Below are 17788 nucleotides of genomic sequence, written 5' to 3'. Positions count from 1 at the left end.
GGATTGATTTTTATTTTTTTTTTTGTACTGTCCTAGTAACTTATTCATGGAGACCTAAAATTTTCCCTGGAGTGACTGCAGAGCTGAGAATATGATGACCAAATTCAGTTGCAGTCACAGTAGAGTTTTTTTAGCGTGAAGCCTGGAGACCAGATTGCAAGCGTGGAATCAGAGCCATCACTTGTCTAAGTCCTTCCTCCTTCTCAGAGCATGCAACTGAGCATATGTTCCCTGACTTTAATCCCTTCAGACATAAGGGGCATCCCTTAGTATGGCCTTGCTGGAAAAGCCTGTGGATTTGATATGTTTTGTTGCAAATTGAAACAATATAAACCTCATGAGTGAGGAATGCCAACTTTTCTGGGGTTCAAAGCCTCTGCTTTGAGTTACCTTTGTTGCTGACTGTACCCAAAAACAGAGTGACCCTCCAGCATACGGTCCCTTCAGCATACACTTCCTTCCTACCTGAATTAATGGCACAATCAGCCTAAAAAGAATTGCCTTTTCCAGGTGCCTAATGGTTCCTTAGAGTATCTGTTGGCTAAATTGCATCTCTTGCAGCAAATGAAAGTATTTCTTCTGGCAAAGCTCAGCAAAAACTACATGTGCTTTTAAAAAATGATTTAGTGTTTGTGTGTCAAGATATAAAGCCCATCTGGCAGTGAAGTAAGGATTGGCTGGGTTCAGTTGTTCTTCATATAGGATACCACCTGTTAAGACGGAGTTGGGACAACCAGTTGTTGGTGCCCTACTTTCTTTAATTTGTCATCTACTCTTATGTTTCTTTCCAATGTATTAACACCTAAATCCCAAATTAAAAGGAAAAAAAAAAAAAGATATTAGATGGTAAGTAAGTTGTTCTGTTGAGAATCATTAATGTTTGAAATATCCCAACGATGGTGATTATGTGGGACAGCTGGGGGTGGGACTGTTTTCACAGTGATTTGGTGGTGGGAGAAGAGGAAACAAACAGATCTTGAGCCATGTCAGGATTTATAGTATAACACCAATCTGCCTTGGCTACGTGGCAGAAGTTCATTACAAAGGTTAGCCATTGCACCTCTAATTTTTCCTTAGAAGGCAAAATTGGGAGTATGTGGTAAGTATAATTAGATGTTTCATATTACTAGGAATTTTATAATCGATTCCATTTCTCTTGCTTACTCTTTTAGCTTGTCTTTGGAGAGTTTTCTCTTGAATAAGTATTTGAGTTTGTCTGTGTAAAATGCAAAATACCTCAACAGTAATACAAGTAACAGTAATACAATAACAGTAAGCCCTGTGAGGAAAAATTCTCCAAAAAACAGCTGTATCATGAGCTTTGTCCATTCTGCATAAGCAAAATTCATGTGGCAGTCTGCATCTGAACCTGCAGGTGCATCTGCAGATCTGATGACTGCTTACCAGAGAACAAGAATAAAACCTCAAAATGTAGCTTCTCCAAAAAAGCATAGCAGAAAAGCAGTGGGCATTGATTACCCAAGGGTCTTCATCCAGGAGGAGAAGGGGGTCCACTTTTTCTTTCCATTTTGCTTTTATTTAGCTTCATATTCTTCTTATTTTTTTTCTCAAGAGTGGTCATAGCTGTTGGGACTGGTTAACTCCTTAGAGGCAACAACAGTCTTCATCCCTTCACAATCATTGTTATATGGCCTCCTGCCTCCAGAAGTGATGAGCAGCCAAAGCTTCAAAATGTTAAAAACAAGGTTGTTCTCATTCTCCATGGATTCAAGCATGATTGAAAGGATCAGCTGAAGCTTTTTATTTTTATTTTTACAAAAGCACCACTAAAGAAGGCTGACAATAGAAAGTTTCAGTGGGAAGGTTTTTTTCTGGAGGTCAAATAGACCAGAGTTAAAGAACTTTTTTGGTTCTTGAGTGATGTGGTGTACTCCATGGTATGAGACATTGGCAAAAGTCTTAAAATTGTGATGAAACCTTCTTTCTGTGCTGTGTAAGATTTGACATCAAATTTTACAGTGGAAACTTAATTCTCTATCTGACTATATTAGTGCCCAGATGATGACAGCAGTGTTTTGTACTTCTAGATTCTCTGAAGAGGTCTTGCATGTGAACTTCTAGAAGTGATTAGCTATTAGTAACTAGAGAATGGTATTTTGGTACAATTTTTACCAGGAAATGAAGGCTGAGAACAGGCTAGCTTTACTTGTAGGAACACCCTTCAGTTGCAATTGTTTTAACTTCTATGCTTGTATAGGAAGCATAAGCAGAGTAGGAAATTGAAAGCTCAGCTGAGATCTTGTTAGGAGAAAATGGTATAAATGGACATCTGATGTAAGTTCTGAATTTGGCTTCAAGAGGCTGTTTCATTGAACTGTAGTCTGAGTTTATATTATTGGAGTAACATATTGTTTTACTGCCATCCTATAGCACAGTGGTTTTTGTATTAGTGTTAATAAGCTGAGTAAATGACCAGATCTCTACATCTCTTTACTCCTGAAAACATCATTTTTTGGATATAATTTTTTCTGGACTTATATGTTACTGTATGAAGATGAAGCAGTTTGCAGCACAAGCAATGAGAACTGGTCATCTCTCATTTTAAAACCTCTGTACTAAGGAAAGAAGGAGGAGTTCTGGCACAGAGCCCAGCAGCAGGCTGATAAGATCCCATATTAATTTGCAGAGCTTATGTTACCTGTCCTGCAGGTTACATGATGCATTACACGTTGATGAACTGGACAGTTCATCAGTTATGTTCTTCTGTCACTATGACAGAGTTATGAAAGGATTAGCAAACATGCATTATCTATTAGAAAATCCATCAGGATGTCTAAGAAAATTTTTGGGCATTTAGTAGATATAAATGCAGTTTTGCACAAAAACAGGTGGAATCTCCTAAAAGTAGTGATGTTCTTCCTTAGTTTCCAATATCAGGAGGCTGCTTATTTATCAGAGTACAATTGCTGATTTCTTTTTCAGAATCCCACTTAATGTGAGAGACATTGTCTACTGTACAGGAGTTTCACTGATGGATGAAGATGTATGGGAGTTCATTTGGATGAAATTTCATTCTACACTAGCAGTTTCTGAGAAGAAAATATTATTAGAAGCCTTAACTTGCAGTGATGACAGAAACTTGCTTAACAGGTACAAAAAATTATGTACAGATTTCTATTTAAATTTTCATGTTATTTTATTAATAAATATAAAAAATAAAATATTTCATTTCTGAATTGTCTTATGTTCATTAGCAATGTTTGAAATCTTATAATTTTTTTCTAATTTTGTTGGTATACTCTTTTTGTGAATGTATTGACCAGTCTGATCTTATTGATTTCGTAAAGCTATACATGGAAGATTCTACTCAGCTTTTACTGAAATATTTTGCATCCCTCCAATTATGCTACCTTTAGAAGTACCGACATTGAGTACCAAAACTCAAGATGCATCTGATTCATAGATGTGTCTGGTCTTCAGAAATAAACCACAAAACTTGCTTGGAGACTTAAACAAATCATTTGACAGTGGCTATTTATTTTCAGAGCTTTTAGATATGCTGTTTTTAGAGTATGTGTTGACTGAACTAAATAGGATGTTTTTTCATTTTTTTTCCTACCAGACTTTTGAATTTGTCTCTCAACTCAGAAGTTGTCCTGGATCAGGATGCAATTGATGTGATAATCCATGTTGCTCGAAATCCACATGGAAGAGACCTTGCTTGGAAGTTTTTCCGAGAAAAATGGAAAATATTAAATGCCAGGTAAATATTAAAAAAAAAAAAAAAAAAATTATGTTCATTTTCTTGTTTTTATGTAGTCTATGTAAGTATTGTATGTGTATATATTTATGTATGTATGTTCCTGAACCAAATCCATTCTCTTTTTCTATGTATAGAAATGTATGTAAATATGAAATACATACATGTAAGTGACAAATACATTTATTCTTATCACAGCTAGAAACATTTCTCCCTTAATGATCATCTGTACATCTATTACTGTACTGTGTCTGTGCTTAAGATAATGAATTCTGCCTGTGTGTCAAATTGCTGCAATTTTACTTCTACATAGATAAAAAAGCAGGAGTTCCCAAAGGAATTTAGCTGGTTTTAAGTCTGATAGAAAAAAATCTTTTCAAGCACAGTAGTTCAACTGCCATTGAGGACGTGGAGGGTAGGGAACAAAGCCAAACTGTTTTCTGTTTTCAAAAGGATTTCTGATGCTTTCCTTCCGTGCTGTGTTTCAGTTGAGTTCTAAGTAACTGAAGAGCAACATTTGGAATTAAATATAAATGAGCAGGAAGAAGATAGGTTTGCTCCTTATACCATGAGCACTGTGAATCCTTTGAATATGTGCAACATGCTCCTACTCAGATGCGTAGTGAATGTTTGAAATTCATTTTTTGATGAAGATTTTGATATTAATTCAATGAATAAGAAGTTTATTTAGTTATTTATGAACAGCCAGATGGTCTGAAAGATTTCACAACTCATGCTGACAGACTAGAAAGGACCGTAGCTCAGATGAAGCTGAAGATCTCAAAAGCAGATGTCCAAGAAATTAGGACCTCAGGCTAGGCCACCCTCATGGTTTTGGTAGATATTGCCAGACGAAACAGGAGAACTGTTCTATTCTGGACCCATGGGAAGCCTTCTGTTGTACCACAGAGTATTTTAAATGATGCATTTAAAATGCTGTTTTTTATTAACTAAATCCTTCTCCTTACTAACTACATGCACAAACTTCCAATGTTTCATATAATCAAAAGAAGAGCGAAGGAAACTCAGAAACTATGCAACTTCCCCAAAAATTAAAAAACTTGTTCATGCTGTTTTGGATGATATTTTATAGGTTGTAGAGGAAGTTTGGCTAGGAAAGCAGGTTTAAGCTGAAATTTGGTTTGGGGAATTTACATTGCAGGAGGATATTTTGTGAAAGCTGTAAGACTACTAAGAGTTTAAAAATTAATAGTCCTCCACTGCTGGTTTGATTATTCTAGAACTGGACTTTTACTCAGAAAGTTCATGGCAAAACCATTATTATTATGCAACCCAGTGCAATTTAATATGCTCAGAGTAGCAGCTTGTATTTTTTCTTCCTTCAGGGATTCGTATAGGGATTTATGTCTAAACTATTTGGGCATAAATTTGTCAAAATTTGTATTGGGTACGCTCATCTGACAACCTAGCTAACAGCTGTGGTATTAGCCATGGTCAGAGTTAGATGGTGTAGACAAATGGATTTAGAAAACAAAGTTTGATGCCAGATTTTTTTTTTTTTTTAGTGTGTTTTAATTTTTGATAGCTTATCTGTGCTTAAAATTGTAATTTTACTTATCTCTCTTGGTAAGCATTGCTTTTTTCTGAGCTCATAGCAATCAGCAAGGCCTCATTGAAAACCTTTTAATGGCCTTTTTTTTTTTTTTAATGAGAAAATAACAAAGTCTATCTCTTTGCCCAACACTGACTTTGTATTTCATAAAGAGTTTGATCTCCAAACACTGTTCAGAATCAACAAAAGGATTGTAACAGTTGCCCTTCGCCCTGTGCATTTTTTTCTGTCAGGGACATCCAATGGCGTTTCTATAATTGCCGAAGGATTCAATGCAGTGGTGTGAAATGCTTCATACAAGCTGCACTTACACAGTGTTTATTGAAAATAACTTCAATTTGTAATTACAGATTAAAATCTTCCATGAAAGTATTTCAGAATGAGGAATTGTTCTAATGCTTTATTCCTTAAAATATCCAGTGAAACACATAATAAAATGCAGAATTAGGCTTCTGATTTAAGCTTGCTACACTACTACATTTTTAAAATGCAAGCTTTATTGCTGAATTATAGCTCAAGTGTACTCTGTCTCAAGACATTTTTTTTCTACCATTATAATTAATCATTTAATTTTATGTAAAACTATAATACTCTGTAATAAACATTAATTTAATAAGGTGATATCTCTATGGTATTTTCCATTGAATTTACTAGAGAAGATGTTGATGTATGAGATAATAAGAAATAGCTGAGGGCAATAGAATTATGCTATAATGATATTTCCTTTAACTTTAAAACACCACATATCTGGCTGTCATTCCAACTCTTTGATAATGTCATCCCTTCTTATTTATACATCATGCTTGTATTCACATTGCACGGAAGATATCAGTAATGTCTGAAGTCTTAAAAAGCACTCGTTGCTTTTACATAGGCTACCTACAAATTAAGGTGCCCAGTCTTTGTGAGAAGTTAGTAAGGGAGTAAGTCTGTAAGGATTTAAAAAATTCTGAAAAAGAGAACTGAAAACATTATGCTCAAGTTCCTATTACCTGAGCAATTGGACTTCTAAATTATTTTGATCATGCATGCACATACTGTCTGTGTGTGAAAAATTGACAGCCACCTATAGGAATTCCTCCTTTCCTTCGTGAGTCATTTCTCAATTTTGGGAAATTTGTCAATAATTGGGAAACCATTTACGTCTGTCCAAAGTGGATGGAATATGCTACTTCTCAGTTTCAGTTCAGACAAACACAGAGCCTTTACAATTGTAAGGAGTCAGAGGATTGCTTCTGCAGAAGTAAAGGAGCATGTGGAGAGCCCCTGACTCGGGAGCTGAAATGCTTTAAGGTTTTGCTTCTACAGTGCTGTTGTTTTTTCCATGAAAAGTAGAAAGACTGATATTTGCAAGATTTCTCACATACATGTGTGTATTTTTGTATCACACTTGCAAGATGTCATCTTAGGCTGTAGCTTTACTGTAATTTTTGCCATTAGAGCCCATTTTATAATTGCTATTAGTGACTGACTTTGTAACAAATATACATAATGGTCAGTTCTACATGAAGTTATAGTTTTCAGTGGAAGGAATTTTGCTACTTTTTGTTCACACTGTGGATTCAGTAGAGAATTGAAGAAAAATAAACCCCCCCAAATGGTTTTTATGAGGTCACTTCTGTAAAGTGGATTGGTAACCTTGTCAAAAGACTCCATCAAAAGGAGGTTCCAATTTTCCAAGCAGTCAATTATGATTCTAAACTGAGAACCTAATAATAAAGGCTTTTCCTTTGTTAGGAAGCCTAAACTTGCTTAAAGGACCATGAAATCCATACTTCCCATAAGAGGTGTTTGCCTCTGGATGACTCTATACACTAGTGTGGCTGAGGTTTTAAAAAGAAACGGGTACTTTCTGAAATATCCATGAGTAATTCAATTATTAGTGCTCATAGAATAGGATTTTTGATCCCTGCACCAGTGTTTCCCTTCACACAAGCTCAAGATAGAGAGAAACAAGGTACATGCCTTCCTCAAAACAGAAATTTCTCAGAAAATAGCATTTCCCTTCTCTCTCCCTCTCTTAATCCTCTCCCCATGCTGTCCCTTTCCCTTTCTCTCTTCCGTTTTGGAAGGACTGTCCGGCTTACAGTAGCCAGGTATGTAAGAGTAATTAATTTCAGGCTAATAGAAGCAGAACAGAAAGCTGTGACTGTGCTAGTTCATTTCATTTTGAACTTTGAATTCCTCAGTCATTTTGTAAAAGCAAGGTGTGAACTGAATTATTCTCTCAGAGAAACTTAATTGCAGTGAGGTCTATTGGCATTATTTCTGCATGTCTGACAGGAGAGCTGAATTCCATATCTTCAAAACAGTCATGTTCAAATTAGCTACATATTTCTTCGGATATATGCGCAGATAAAGATAAAGATAACTATTTGTGAAGTGCTTCTTGCTGTGCTGAATGACAGCTAACTTGAAAAGAATTGCTTTTGGTTTACAATGAAATTGCATACACCATACTGAAGACATTAGAAAAAAAAAAAAAAAACAACAACCCACAGACTATTCCAACACGTGATGCAAAACTTCAGGTGTAATACCATTTGAGTTGCTTTGTTTGAGAAGCTGAAAAAAGCTTGTGGAGAACAAGATGGAAGGATAGTATTTGAATGGCCAGTTTCAAAGCAGCTGCCCACAGAATGCCATTGCTGATTGTTATTGAACATCCTACCCAGCTACAAATCAGCTTTTAAATATTCATTGCCCAAACTTTTGAATTTTCATTGACAAGTTGATTCTTTGAAGATGCTACATGATAGCCCAGGGGATTATTTTAGCACTATTATTTTCTATCAACATTGTTTATTTTAATTATCTGGTACTGGAACAAGAGGATTTGATTCAGTTCACTTACCAGTGGTTAATTGTAATGCAGATGACATGGATAAATGGAAAATACATTTAGCTGCAGCACTTCAAAAGTCTTTTGTGATGGTAGAGCTAGGAGGGCTCCTCAGAATATTTCTCCATCGATGCTGCTCTTCTTCTTCAATAGTGCTTGTATTTTGAGCTGCTTGGTGTCATGATGTGGAAGGCTGTTTTGTTAAACCTGGGATTTTTTTCCAATTTGGTCCTCTCCTTCCTTTGGAAATCTCATCTGTGGCTGGGTTAAGCCCATTCTGCTTAATAGTGGCTGACTAAAAGTTATCTACTATTGTATTGGATCTCCAGAATTGATCCCATGTCCTCTCCCTTGCGTAACAGAAGACTACTTTCTCAATTTCATCTGGCCTGACTTTTGCACTGACTTCATGCATCTTCTTTGCCCTTGCAGGTATGGAGAAGCATTATTTATGAATTCAAAGCTTATCAGTGGAGTCACAGAATTCCTTAATACCGAAGAAGAACTAAGAGAGGTAATTTTTGAATGACTTCCAGACCACGAGGCTGTTCTTATTTTAAGGATAAAGCAGGGCAGGAGCAAGAATGTGTTAGCAGCTGCTAAGGTCAGAGAAGCTGAAAAGGACTGGCTTTTTCACTTTTTAACCCATAGAAAAGCTGTTGAAACTAAGATTTAAATACACAAGGTGAATTTGGCATCATCAGGAAACAAAGGTTTACTAATTGTGAATAACAGTGGCTAAACCTACCTGATTTTGTACAAGTCAGTATAACTGGCAGTGTACTGTGCAGAACAGCCTTGCAGCTCTCACTTAAAAAGAACAGTAATGCAAAGCACACCAGTGCCATCGGCTAAAATAGCCCAGAGGCTAGGGTTATAATTTGAGTATACATGAGAACAGAGTAGAGACCTTTCCACATTGTTGAAAAAAGATCAAAGTTTTATCATAAGGGAAAGAATCTGTTTCAGGCTTTCATCAAATGCACACTACTTGCTTTGTTGCCATTCGCTTCCCTCTGTAACCAGCCACTCCTTTTCTAAACAACCAATTTACATTATATCATCAAAAGGATTCTGCAAATCAATTTGGTAAATAAACTCTTGAAAGAAATTTGGTATAAAATTTGGTTAAACCAAAGAACATCAAGGCTGCATTCTACTGACATTTACAAATAAATCTGGGTTAGAGTCTTTTACAGTGCTTCCAGCTAAGTTTTCTAGGTAAAAATATAAGTTCAGAGCGGACCAGCTGTCTGTGCAGTGCAGCAACTGGGCTATAGGAGAGAAAGAGGAAATAATGTTGTGATCCAACACTGACATGTCAATACCTTCCAGTGCCATTTGAAGCATTTACTTCATACATAATTGATAATCTACTGTCTTATTACATTTCCTATTAAATCCTTTTATGTAATAGTACATATACTTCAGTAGTGATTACGTAGATTTGTCCTAAATGCTTGACTTGTTTATGTGAACTGGAAATCTTTGCTTTCTTTAGTTCTTGCAAATTTAACTTGTTAAATTGTATTTCCAGCTAAAGAACTTTATAAAGAGTTATGAGGAGGGAGCTGCTGCCTCTTTCTCTCGTGCTGTGGAAACAGTGGAAGCCAATGTGCGGTGGCAAAGACTTTATAAGGAAGAACTATTCCAGTGGTTAAGAAAATCCTTGACACACTAATCTGTCTTTCCAGCTGAACTTTTAACCAGAAGCACTACAAAAGGAAAAGAAGTTTAAGAAGTGATCAGCATTAAAATCATGAAGACAAGATCAAATTGCAGGGAGTTTTCTTTTTCCTTTTTTTTTTAATTATGGGTTGTTTTGTTTGTTTGTTTATTTTTTACACCGGGCTGTTTTGAAACTGTCAATAAGCTTTTCAGAAGAAAAGGTCATGAGTGCTTGTGAAATCTGATCCTAAGTGTACACAACCAAACATGATATTAAGTGGTGCATGTAAATGTTAAAGAAAAACTAGCAAACAAAAAACCCTTCAAAGACTATTTTGTGCATGCTTTTACCGTCTCTGCCTGTATTCTAGCATGCTTATGTATAACAGCCACATTTTATATGTGAATTCCAGTTACGTCAAAGATGGGCATTGTACAAAGCACAAAGACTTCTCTACGACAATCAGTGTTGCAATGAACAAAAAGAAGGGAAGGAAGAGGAAATGCAGAAGGATTCCATCTTAGGGCAGTATGAGATATAAATTCAGCTTTCCCACTAGCTGCCAATTACTCCACCATTTAGACTGTCTTTTGATTGTCACAAAGGTGCCAGCTCATTTTTTGAGTTGCTAGTTGTTGTAGCTGCAGTTTCCATATTCCTGCATTTAAATTGTCATCTTGGAGGGGAAGAGAGAGAGAAAATGAGAGAGAAGGACGTCATTCATTCATTCATGCGCTATAATTATAAATTTATTCACTGCTGATCAGTGAAACTGTGTAACTTTAGCTGTGAACATAGTCAGTTTCTATGAGGAGAACTTTGCATTGATTTTATAGAATCCATGAATCACTTCTTCTGAGCAAATTTACAAGGCAGAGATATTCATGATGGGTCACCTAACCTGTGCAGTAATAACTTACACAGCTGATAATGCACAAATATTATAAGTCGACATAGGATTTAAATGGAAATTAGGAAAAGAGGAGAATATCTTCCATTCAAAGACACAAAATTAACCAACAGCTGTCTCCATGCAGTAGACCAGCCTCGGTAGTGATTTACTAACAGACAAATCCTGTGCTCTATGTGGGCAGTGTCTTTGCAAATATGGATTGTGCCATTTATGCCAACTTAGAAAACTGAAATATGGAGAAAGAAATGTGTGTGTGTGTGTGTATTCGTATAAGATAGTACCACACAAACACGGTTTTTCTCTTTCCTTGTATTTCACATAGAAGTGTTCTAAATGGGTGATACTTTTCTTACTTGCTTGTTTCTTTTTTCTCAGTTTTTAATTTGAGTGGTCAGTGATGAATTGGAAATTAGTTGCACAGTGCCCATCTGCACCATTGGTGCTATTTGATGAGGACAAAACTGATTCATCTTAGGGTTGAATGCTCTCCTCTCCGCCATGGAGGAAGATGAACAAGCAGAAAATTAATAAAGCTACTGAGTTTACAGGAGGCAGGTTGCAGCAATTTCAGAGGGTGGTTATAGATGTATAAAAGTGTTTCTTTATCACAGCCCAGTCCATTACAACCATCTGGTCACATCATTGCCTGTATACTGGAAACATGTGGTCAGACAAATTAGAAGACGCACGTTTTATCATGCTGTTTCCTTCACAGGGCATGGAAATTATCAAAATGTTTTTACACTATCAGTTTCTTAACTCTAGTGAGTTGTTTGTGAATTGAAATATTATTGCAAAAAAGAACCAAAACCCAGCATCTTCATTTATTAGATTTATTAAGTTGTGTGGAGACAGTATTGATTTCTGGGCTCACATTCCCATGCCACTCTCTCCCTCAAGAACTGGTAAATATCTCGTAACTAAGCTGTCCTACCACTATCATGGGCCTATCACCCATTTTGAGCCTCTTATTTTGTGTTATTACCAGGGTACTCTTTGCAGACTAAGTGTATAAAACGCTTGGGTGGTCATCTGCTCCAGGGTACGTTAGCTTGACCACATACAATGAAAAGAAGGGGTAATCCTGTTCTCTTGTACTGTTAACTCTTTGCCTTATAGTAATCCCTAAACCTCTGTGCTGTGTTGCAGTACTAGTGAACCTAGTGCCCAGAGGCATTATTGTGTCCATGTTGAATTAAATCCTCTTCCTCCTCCTATGTATTTTACCTACCTCACAGGCATGTTGTGAGGCTTGACTAATGTTAGCAAAGTTCTTGAATATCCTCTAAAGAAAGGCATTTAAAAGTGCTGAGTATTATTTTATGTGGTTGACCAAACTCAGCCTCAGTGCCACTATGTAGCTGTCACACTTTTAATTTCTACTGAATGAAATTGTATGTGGATTTATTATTATAAAAAAGCAAGCCAAATACTCTTTATATTTGTAATGAAGCCCGAAGTTATAATCTCCAAAGAGTGCACAGAAAGCCAAGCACTCAAACATGAGTTACTTTGGGGATTTCAGAGAAAAGAAAGTTGAATAATGGTTTTCCCATTTCAAATTCTGTTCAAGATTGTCTTTGATGACTTTTGTTTTTCATCACCACAGACTAAGCCACATACCTCCAGACTGCACATAGAAGTTTTAGGCCTTTCCACTGATAAAGGGCAAACTAACAATGCATTTCAAAGTTGAAAATTTAATTCAGCCTGTGTATTCTGCACAGTGCGCAGAAATTTCCATTGTTGTTCATTAGAATTTAAGTTCTTACACATTTATCTAGTTTTGGATGCAAATTAATATTGTAGTGGCCTTGAACAACTGGTCTATCACAAATTTTAAGCCCTACATGTATGTATTATACATACCTATTGATGTATTGCTTATAATTGTTGTATTATAATGATGTTTGTATTACAGATCTAATTAAGGTTGACTTAGTCTTTCCATTGTATTGATTGATTCTATTCTTTTTATATTTTTTATTTAAACTGTTTCACACTGAATCAGGATGAAGTTTAAATGGACTAAATCCAACAAAATTATAGCTTTTTTTTTTTTTAAGTTTTTTACAATATTCAATCCCCCTGTATTTAATTATATTTCTTAAGAATTTTTTTTCTGTAGGAAGTTTCACACAGCTATGTGTTAAAAGGATAGTTGATACCTCATGGGAAACTAATAGTCCTCTTAAAAAAAAATATATATATCTATTTATCTGATTGATATTTTTTCTCCTTTACCAGTCCTTTTCTTCCTTTGTCCTCATTTAAAGATGGGCACATTTTTATGGTTTGGATTAGGATTAATAAACCAAATACCCCAAACTTCTTAGCATTTTCAAATACAGTATGTAAATCTGTTCTTTTTTGTGAGAGGAGATGCTGCAAAATGTGAAACCAGTGTGGATGTGTCCCTTATTCAAGCTTAGAAGTCATTTTATAGAGATTTGATGAGGCCTTTGCAAGACTTGAGATTCCTTGCACTTACTAATTCTTATAGCTTACTAAATCATATACGAAGGCATGACACGATGTTATGCTGTCATAATAATATGGCAACCTTTGTACTTCTTTAACACTGTCCACTACAAAAATTCTCAACTTACTACTTTGTAGCTGGTAGAAATACTATTCTTATATCCTCTGCTGACAGCTATTGAAACGATAGTTTTTGCTAATTGTGGCTGGAGCAGAACAATGAGGAAGTTTGCTTCTGAAATGAAATGTCACTTCTGCCATTACTGAGAGTACTTTGAACACTAAGTTTGACTGATTTAGATGGAAAAACTTCGTATGTATTAAGTTCTTTCAAATTTGTGACCTTTGATGATCTTTTCACTGAATATAGCAAGAACTCTGATACTATGATGGGAACTGCAGGTGAATTTTACGTAGCTTTTTGGCTGTTGTGGATATTTCATTGATTTCATTGGGTTTTAGAGTGTCAAAGGAAATATCACCAGTGATGCAGAGAGGACTTTTCACAGCAAGGATCTTAAACCATACAACTAAACCTAAATCTAAATAGCAAAAAATAAAAGAAGAAAATGTCATGTGTATGTATGTATATGTGTGTGAAAGGTCCTCTGTAGAGATAATTTTCCCATAAAATGTTAATCAGTCTAATTCTTTGGATAGAATAGAGTGAATATTTGATGAAGAGGGTGGCTTTGTTTAAGTACCTGTGTAATAAGATCTTTGTTTTCCACATGACCATAGTCAATACTGCAGTCAGAGAAAATAGACTGAGTCAAATGTGAAACTTTCTCTTTGAGGAAAAGCAACGTGTCTTTGGAAACTGTTTATGTATGTAACTTCTGATACAAGTACTTAGCATATCAGGCCACCTGTCCTAAAGCAGGGCTTATAGCCACAGTGTCAGTATGAGTGTGAGGGAGTAAAAACACTGTCCTGTTGCTAAGCATCCTGAATACAGACTGTTCTCCCAGCCTTACATCGAGCAGCCTGAAAACTGCAGGCTGTATCATCCACTGCCCATGAGCCTGCCTGCATCAGGAGGGCAGCTGGAGTGCAAAGAATCTCAATCCAAGTTTCTGTCAGCTAGATGGCAGGGAAAGAAGGTCTCTGCTGGCTATGGGTTGTGGATGGTCTTCGGAGATTTGCATCATTGCCTTGTGTGACCTTGGAAACAGGTCCAGCTAGTGAGTCTGCATTGAATGGAAAAATCCAAATCCCTGCACTGCAGCCACCGCAGCCGGAAATTGTTGACCAAAATCTTTGTAAAGATCTCAAATATTGTAGTGTCTGTTGTTGAGAAATCATTTCAAACAGTCAAAAAATACATTAAATTTTCAAATATGCATAAGAATGCAGACAATCTTTATGATATTTTTTGTTAATATTGAGAATGTGCCATGAGTTCAGCCCATTTTCTAACATAGGATTTGGAAAGATGTCACTACAAATTCTTTGTGCTTGTAATAGTACTTACTGTACTAATACCACCAAAAAATTCTGTACAAACGTGTGACACTGGTGTCTGTGCAGTTCCCTTTTTACATGTAAAACTTTAAAAAATGAGCCATTTTATTTTTCATGCAACTTCAGGAGCCTCTGCCTATCTTCTGAAATCCAATAAAACCACCTTGACTTGAGTGAGCGGTCCCTCCTGACATAAGGAATTCATTTTTCAAAGAGAATGAAGGAGAGGAAGGCAGTGTTGTGCATGAAGATTTTTTACTGAAGTAAGGCCATATGCCCTGGTTGGAGCAGAATTTTAATGTCAAGTGTATTTTGAAGAATCTGGTGGATCTGGAGTGCATCTTATGTCTTCATGCTGGCAGTGGAAGGCAGCTTCACTACAGTATACCCTACATTGTAACACAGTTGAGGTCGGCTTGTATAAAACACTTTCTATGTGGAATGGTTTCAGTGTGACTTTGTGTTTAAGGAGAACCACCCATATGCACAAGTTCTGTGGATTCGGAGCTGGTGTCCTTTCTCTGAAAACAGCATTTATACTTTCCTGATTCGTATTGAGTGATTAAGTGTGGAGTGGTAAAGAAGTATTGCTGAATACTTTGCTTATTTTATGTACACTGTTTATAATGGAGTGATGTTGGACAGCACGTGGGTGGGCAGCACTGTAAGAGTATGCAGTGCAGCCGGGGTGTGAGCCACAAGGCCCTAATGTTTCTTGCTCAGCATTGTGTGGGTTTGCCTGATAAGGATGTCCCTGATGCAATGGAGGAGGCCAAGAGTTGAGATGCAGTATCTGTTCTGTGCAATCCGTTTTGATACAGGTAATTTGTTCATCTCTGTAATTTCAAAATGAAGTCTCACTGAACTGATGGCACACGTGTGGCCATGGCTCCTCAGACAGCGCAGCATGAGATAGATCCCTTGAAGTAACCAATGTGAACTGCAGCTGAGGATCTAACCCTTTGCTGTCAGAGCAGCCCTGAGGTGCCTGCTAGGCTGGTGTACAGACTGATTCACATGTTTGTGTGTACGCTTCAGTAGCACGTGTTTGATGGCAGATTTTTTTGTTTAGTCTTTCCTTTGCTTTTTTTTTTTTTTTTTTTTTTTAAATTAGAGTAATACTTTGCGATTGATTCCAGTGTGATAAAGCTTTATAATAAGATGTTTGGAGAACTGCGGAATACTGTATTGTGAAGAGTGTGGCAATGACCCTCTCTTTCCTGCAAACAGTAGATTTCAGCAACGATGAAGTTCCCTGGACGTTCTGTGGAGAAACATTCCGAGCAGTTCCTAACGGAAACATCATTGTAACTACTGTATAACTATCCTGTACAAAGACAGCTTTATTATATGTGTAAATGTAATTTTGCTATGTTGTTTTTATGTTCAAGGGACAATAGACTTTGGTATGGGTGAGACATATAGCCTTATAAAAACAGAGAGTGCAGTTTCTGTCTGATGTTTTACTGAAAGGTGTTTGTTGCTCTATTTTTGAAGAAGATAAACACATACATAAACTATTTCCCTGAAAAGTAATGATCTATTCCACTACATATGCTTCAATGACATAATGGACTATAATATTGAAAATAAAGGCTTGGTAATAAATTGCAATTTTTCCCAAGAGACTCCACACGTAAGATCTTTTGATACCTTAAGAAGAAAGAAAAAGTCCGGCAGCTATTAATGCTGGTTATAATAGATGAATCCCTTTATTAATTCTGTCTCACCCTTAGATTAATTCTGAATACTGTAATTAGAAGAACATATTTTCGCATTACTTCTCAAATCTGTACTCTTATGGAATTCAGTTCTTTGTCAAGTAAGAGGTGGAGCTCGTTCAGCTGAGATACAGTTCACTGGTGGTTTCACACAAATAAGTGTTTGCAAGATCAGAATGCCATTTTCATTTATAGGAAACACAGATCACTGCATTATGTCAGTTTTGTCTCTATGTACCAGTTGTACATGCATATACAGCTTCTAATTCTGGATCATTTGCTTTGACAAAGCTATTATTGCATATTAAAACTTAGACCTCTCACTTAAAAGTGTCAGCTCAGCAAAGCAGTTGACCACAGCTCAGCCATGTATGTAGGCAGCTAGGCAGTACCCCTAATTTCTGTGGAGTTAATCATGTGATTCAAATTATGTAAAGCTGGCAAGTGATGTAGTTACTGGTTTCAAGCTCAGAATATAATGATGTGGTTTTGCTCAATTTAGAGTCGTTAGTTTCTTTTTACTGAGCTTTTCTTGTCTTTTCATTTTTTGTAGGAAAACATATTTTGCATATAAAGAGAAGATATTGATTCTCAGTTATCTAAAAATGCCAATTTTAACAGCGTTATTCATTTAGTGTTTGAAACATCCTAGGATTTGGGAATATGAACAAAATTATTCTTACAATGTTAGTTAATGAATATACAACGCTAATCAGCAAATTAAACCACTAACAAGATACAATATATGAATTTATGTTACAGTTTATCAGAACAGTGTTCTTCTATGATATGCCTTCAAAAATGACTCCATAAACAACTCTCAACATAAAATTTTATTTCACATCAAGAACTGACTAAATGGGTCTTTTTTTTTTCTTTTTTTTTTTTTTTTTAATGAGAAGCTTTATCTTCTGTATTTTTAGCAGAACAAATCTGAATTTTGTCTCTGATAATAAAATTTTGTACAGGAATGTGTAATTCATCACTGTCTTAATTTTCTGACGTGGAGACACAACTAAGATAAATAATACCCAGCCTTTTGATTATGTTCCCATTTCAGTTGAGATAACAGTTTAATAATGCTGAATAGATACACTGAGGTTTTACAAAGCAAAACGTGCAAGAAAATGTATTTTTTTGACAAGAGGAATTTTTCAAAGCATTATAATGCTGAGACTAGTAAAAAGCAAAGATCCTAAGAAAATACAAAATTTGGGCTTGGAAATATTTTTAAGCTGAGACCAGAATAGAGAGCAGTGCCTGTCTTTTGTGGTTTTCTAATTATGTAAATTTTGAATAAGCAAAAAGATCTTTTCATTGCTAAAAGTGATTTCAACTGGAATGCAAATCAAATGATTTTTTAATAGAGTGCTTGAATTCAGTTGATTATTTTCCTTTTTTGAA

At 36.0% G+C, this 17788-nt stretch overlaps 1 protein-coding gene across 1 annotated transcript in view; it reads left to right on the top strand.

The window, feature by feature from the left end:
* The window catches only part of TRHDE (thyrotropin releasing hormone degrading enzyme), a 213011-nt gene extending 195748 nt beyond the window's left edge, over window positions 1-17263 (top strand). Inside the window, exons 16-19 of the mRNA XM_052668324.1 lie at window positions 2944-3111; window positions 3584-3724; window positions 8569-8650; window positions 9674-17263. Coding sequence (XP_052524284.1) covers window positions 2944-3111; window positions 3584-3724; window positions 8569-8650; window positions 9674-9817 — 535 coding nt within the window. The 3' untranslated portion in view covers window positions 9818-17263. The remainder of the gene's footprint in view (window positions 1-2943; window positions 3112-3583; window positions 3725-8568; window positions 8651-9673) is intronic.
* Window positions 17264-17788: the final 525 nt, after the last annotated feature.

Source organism: Tympanuchus pallidicinctus, unplaced genomic scaffold (genome assembly GCF_026119805.1).
Source record: "Tympanuchus pallidicinctus isolate F22 unplaced genomic scaffold, pur_lepc_1.0 scaffold8, whole genome shotgun sequence".
NCBI classification, from domain to species: Eukaryota; Metazoa; Chordata; class Aves; order Galliformes; family Phasianidae; genus Tympanuchus; species Tympanuchus pallidicinctus.
This window is presented reverse-complemented; position numbering and strand designations above follow the sequence as displayed.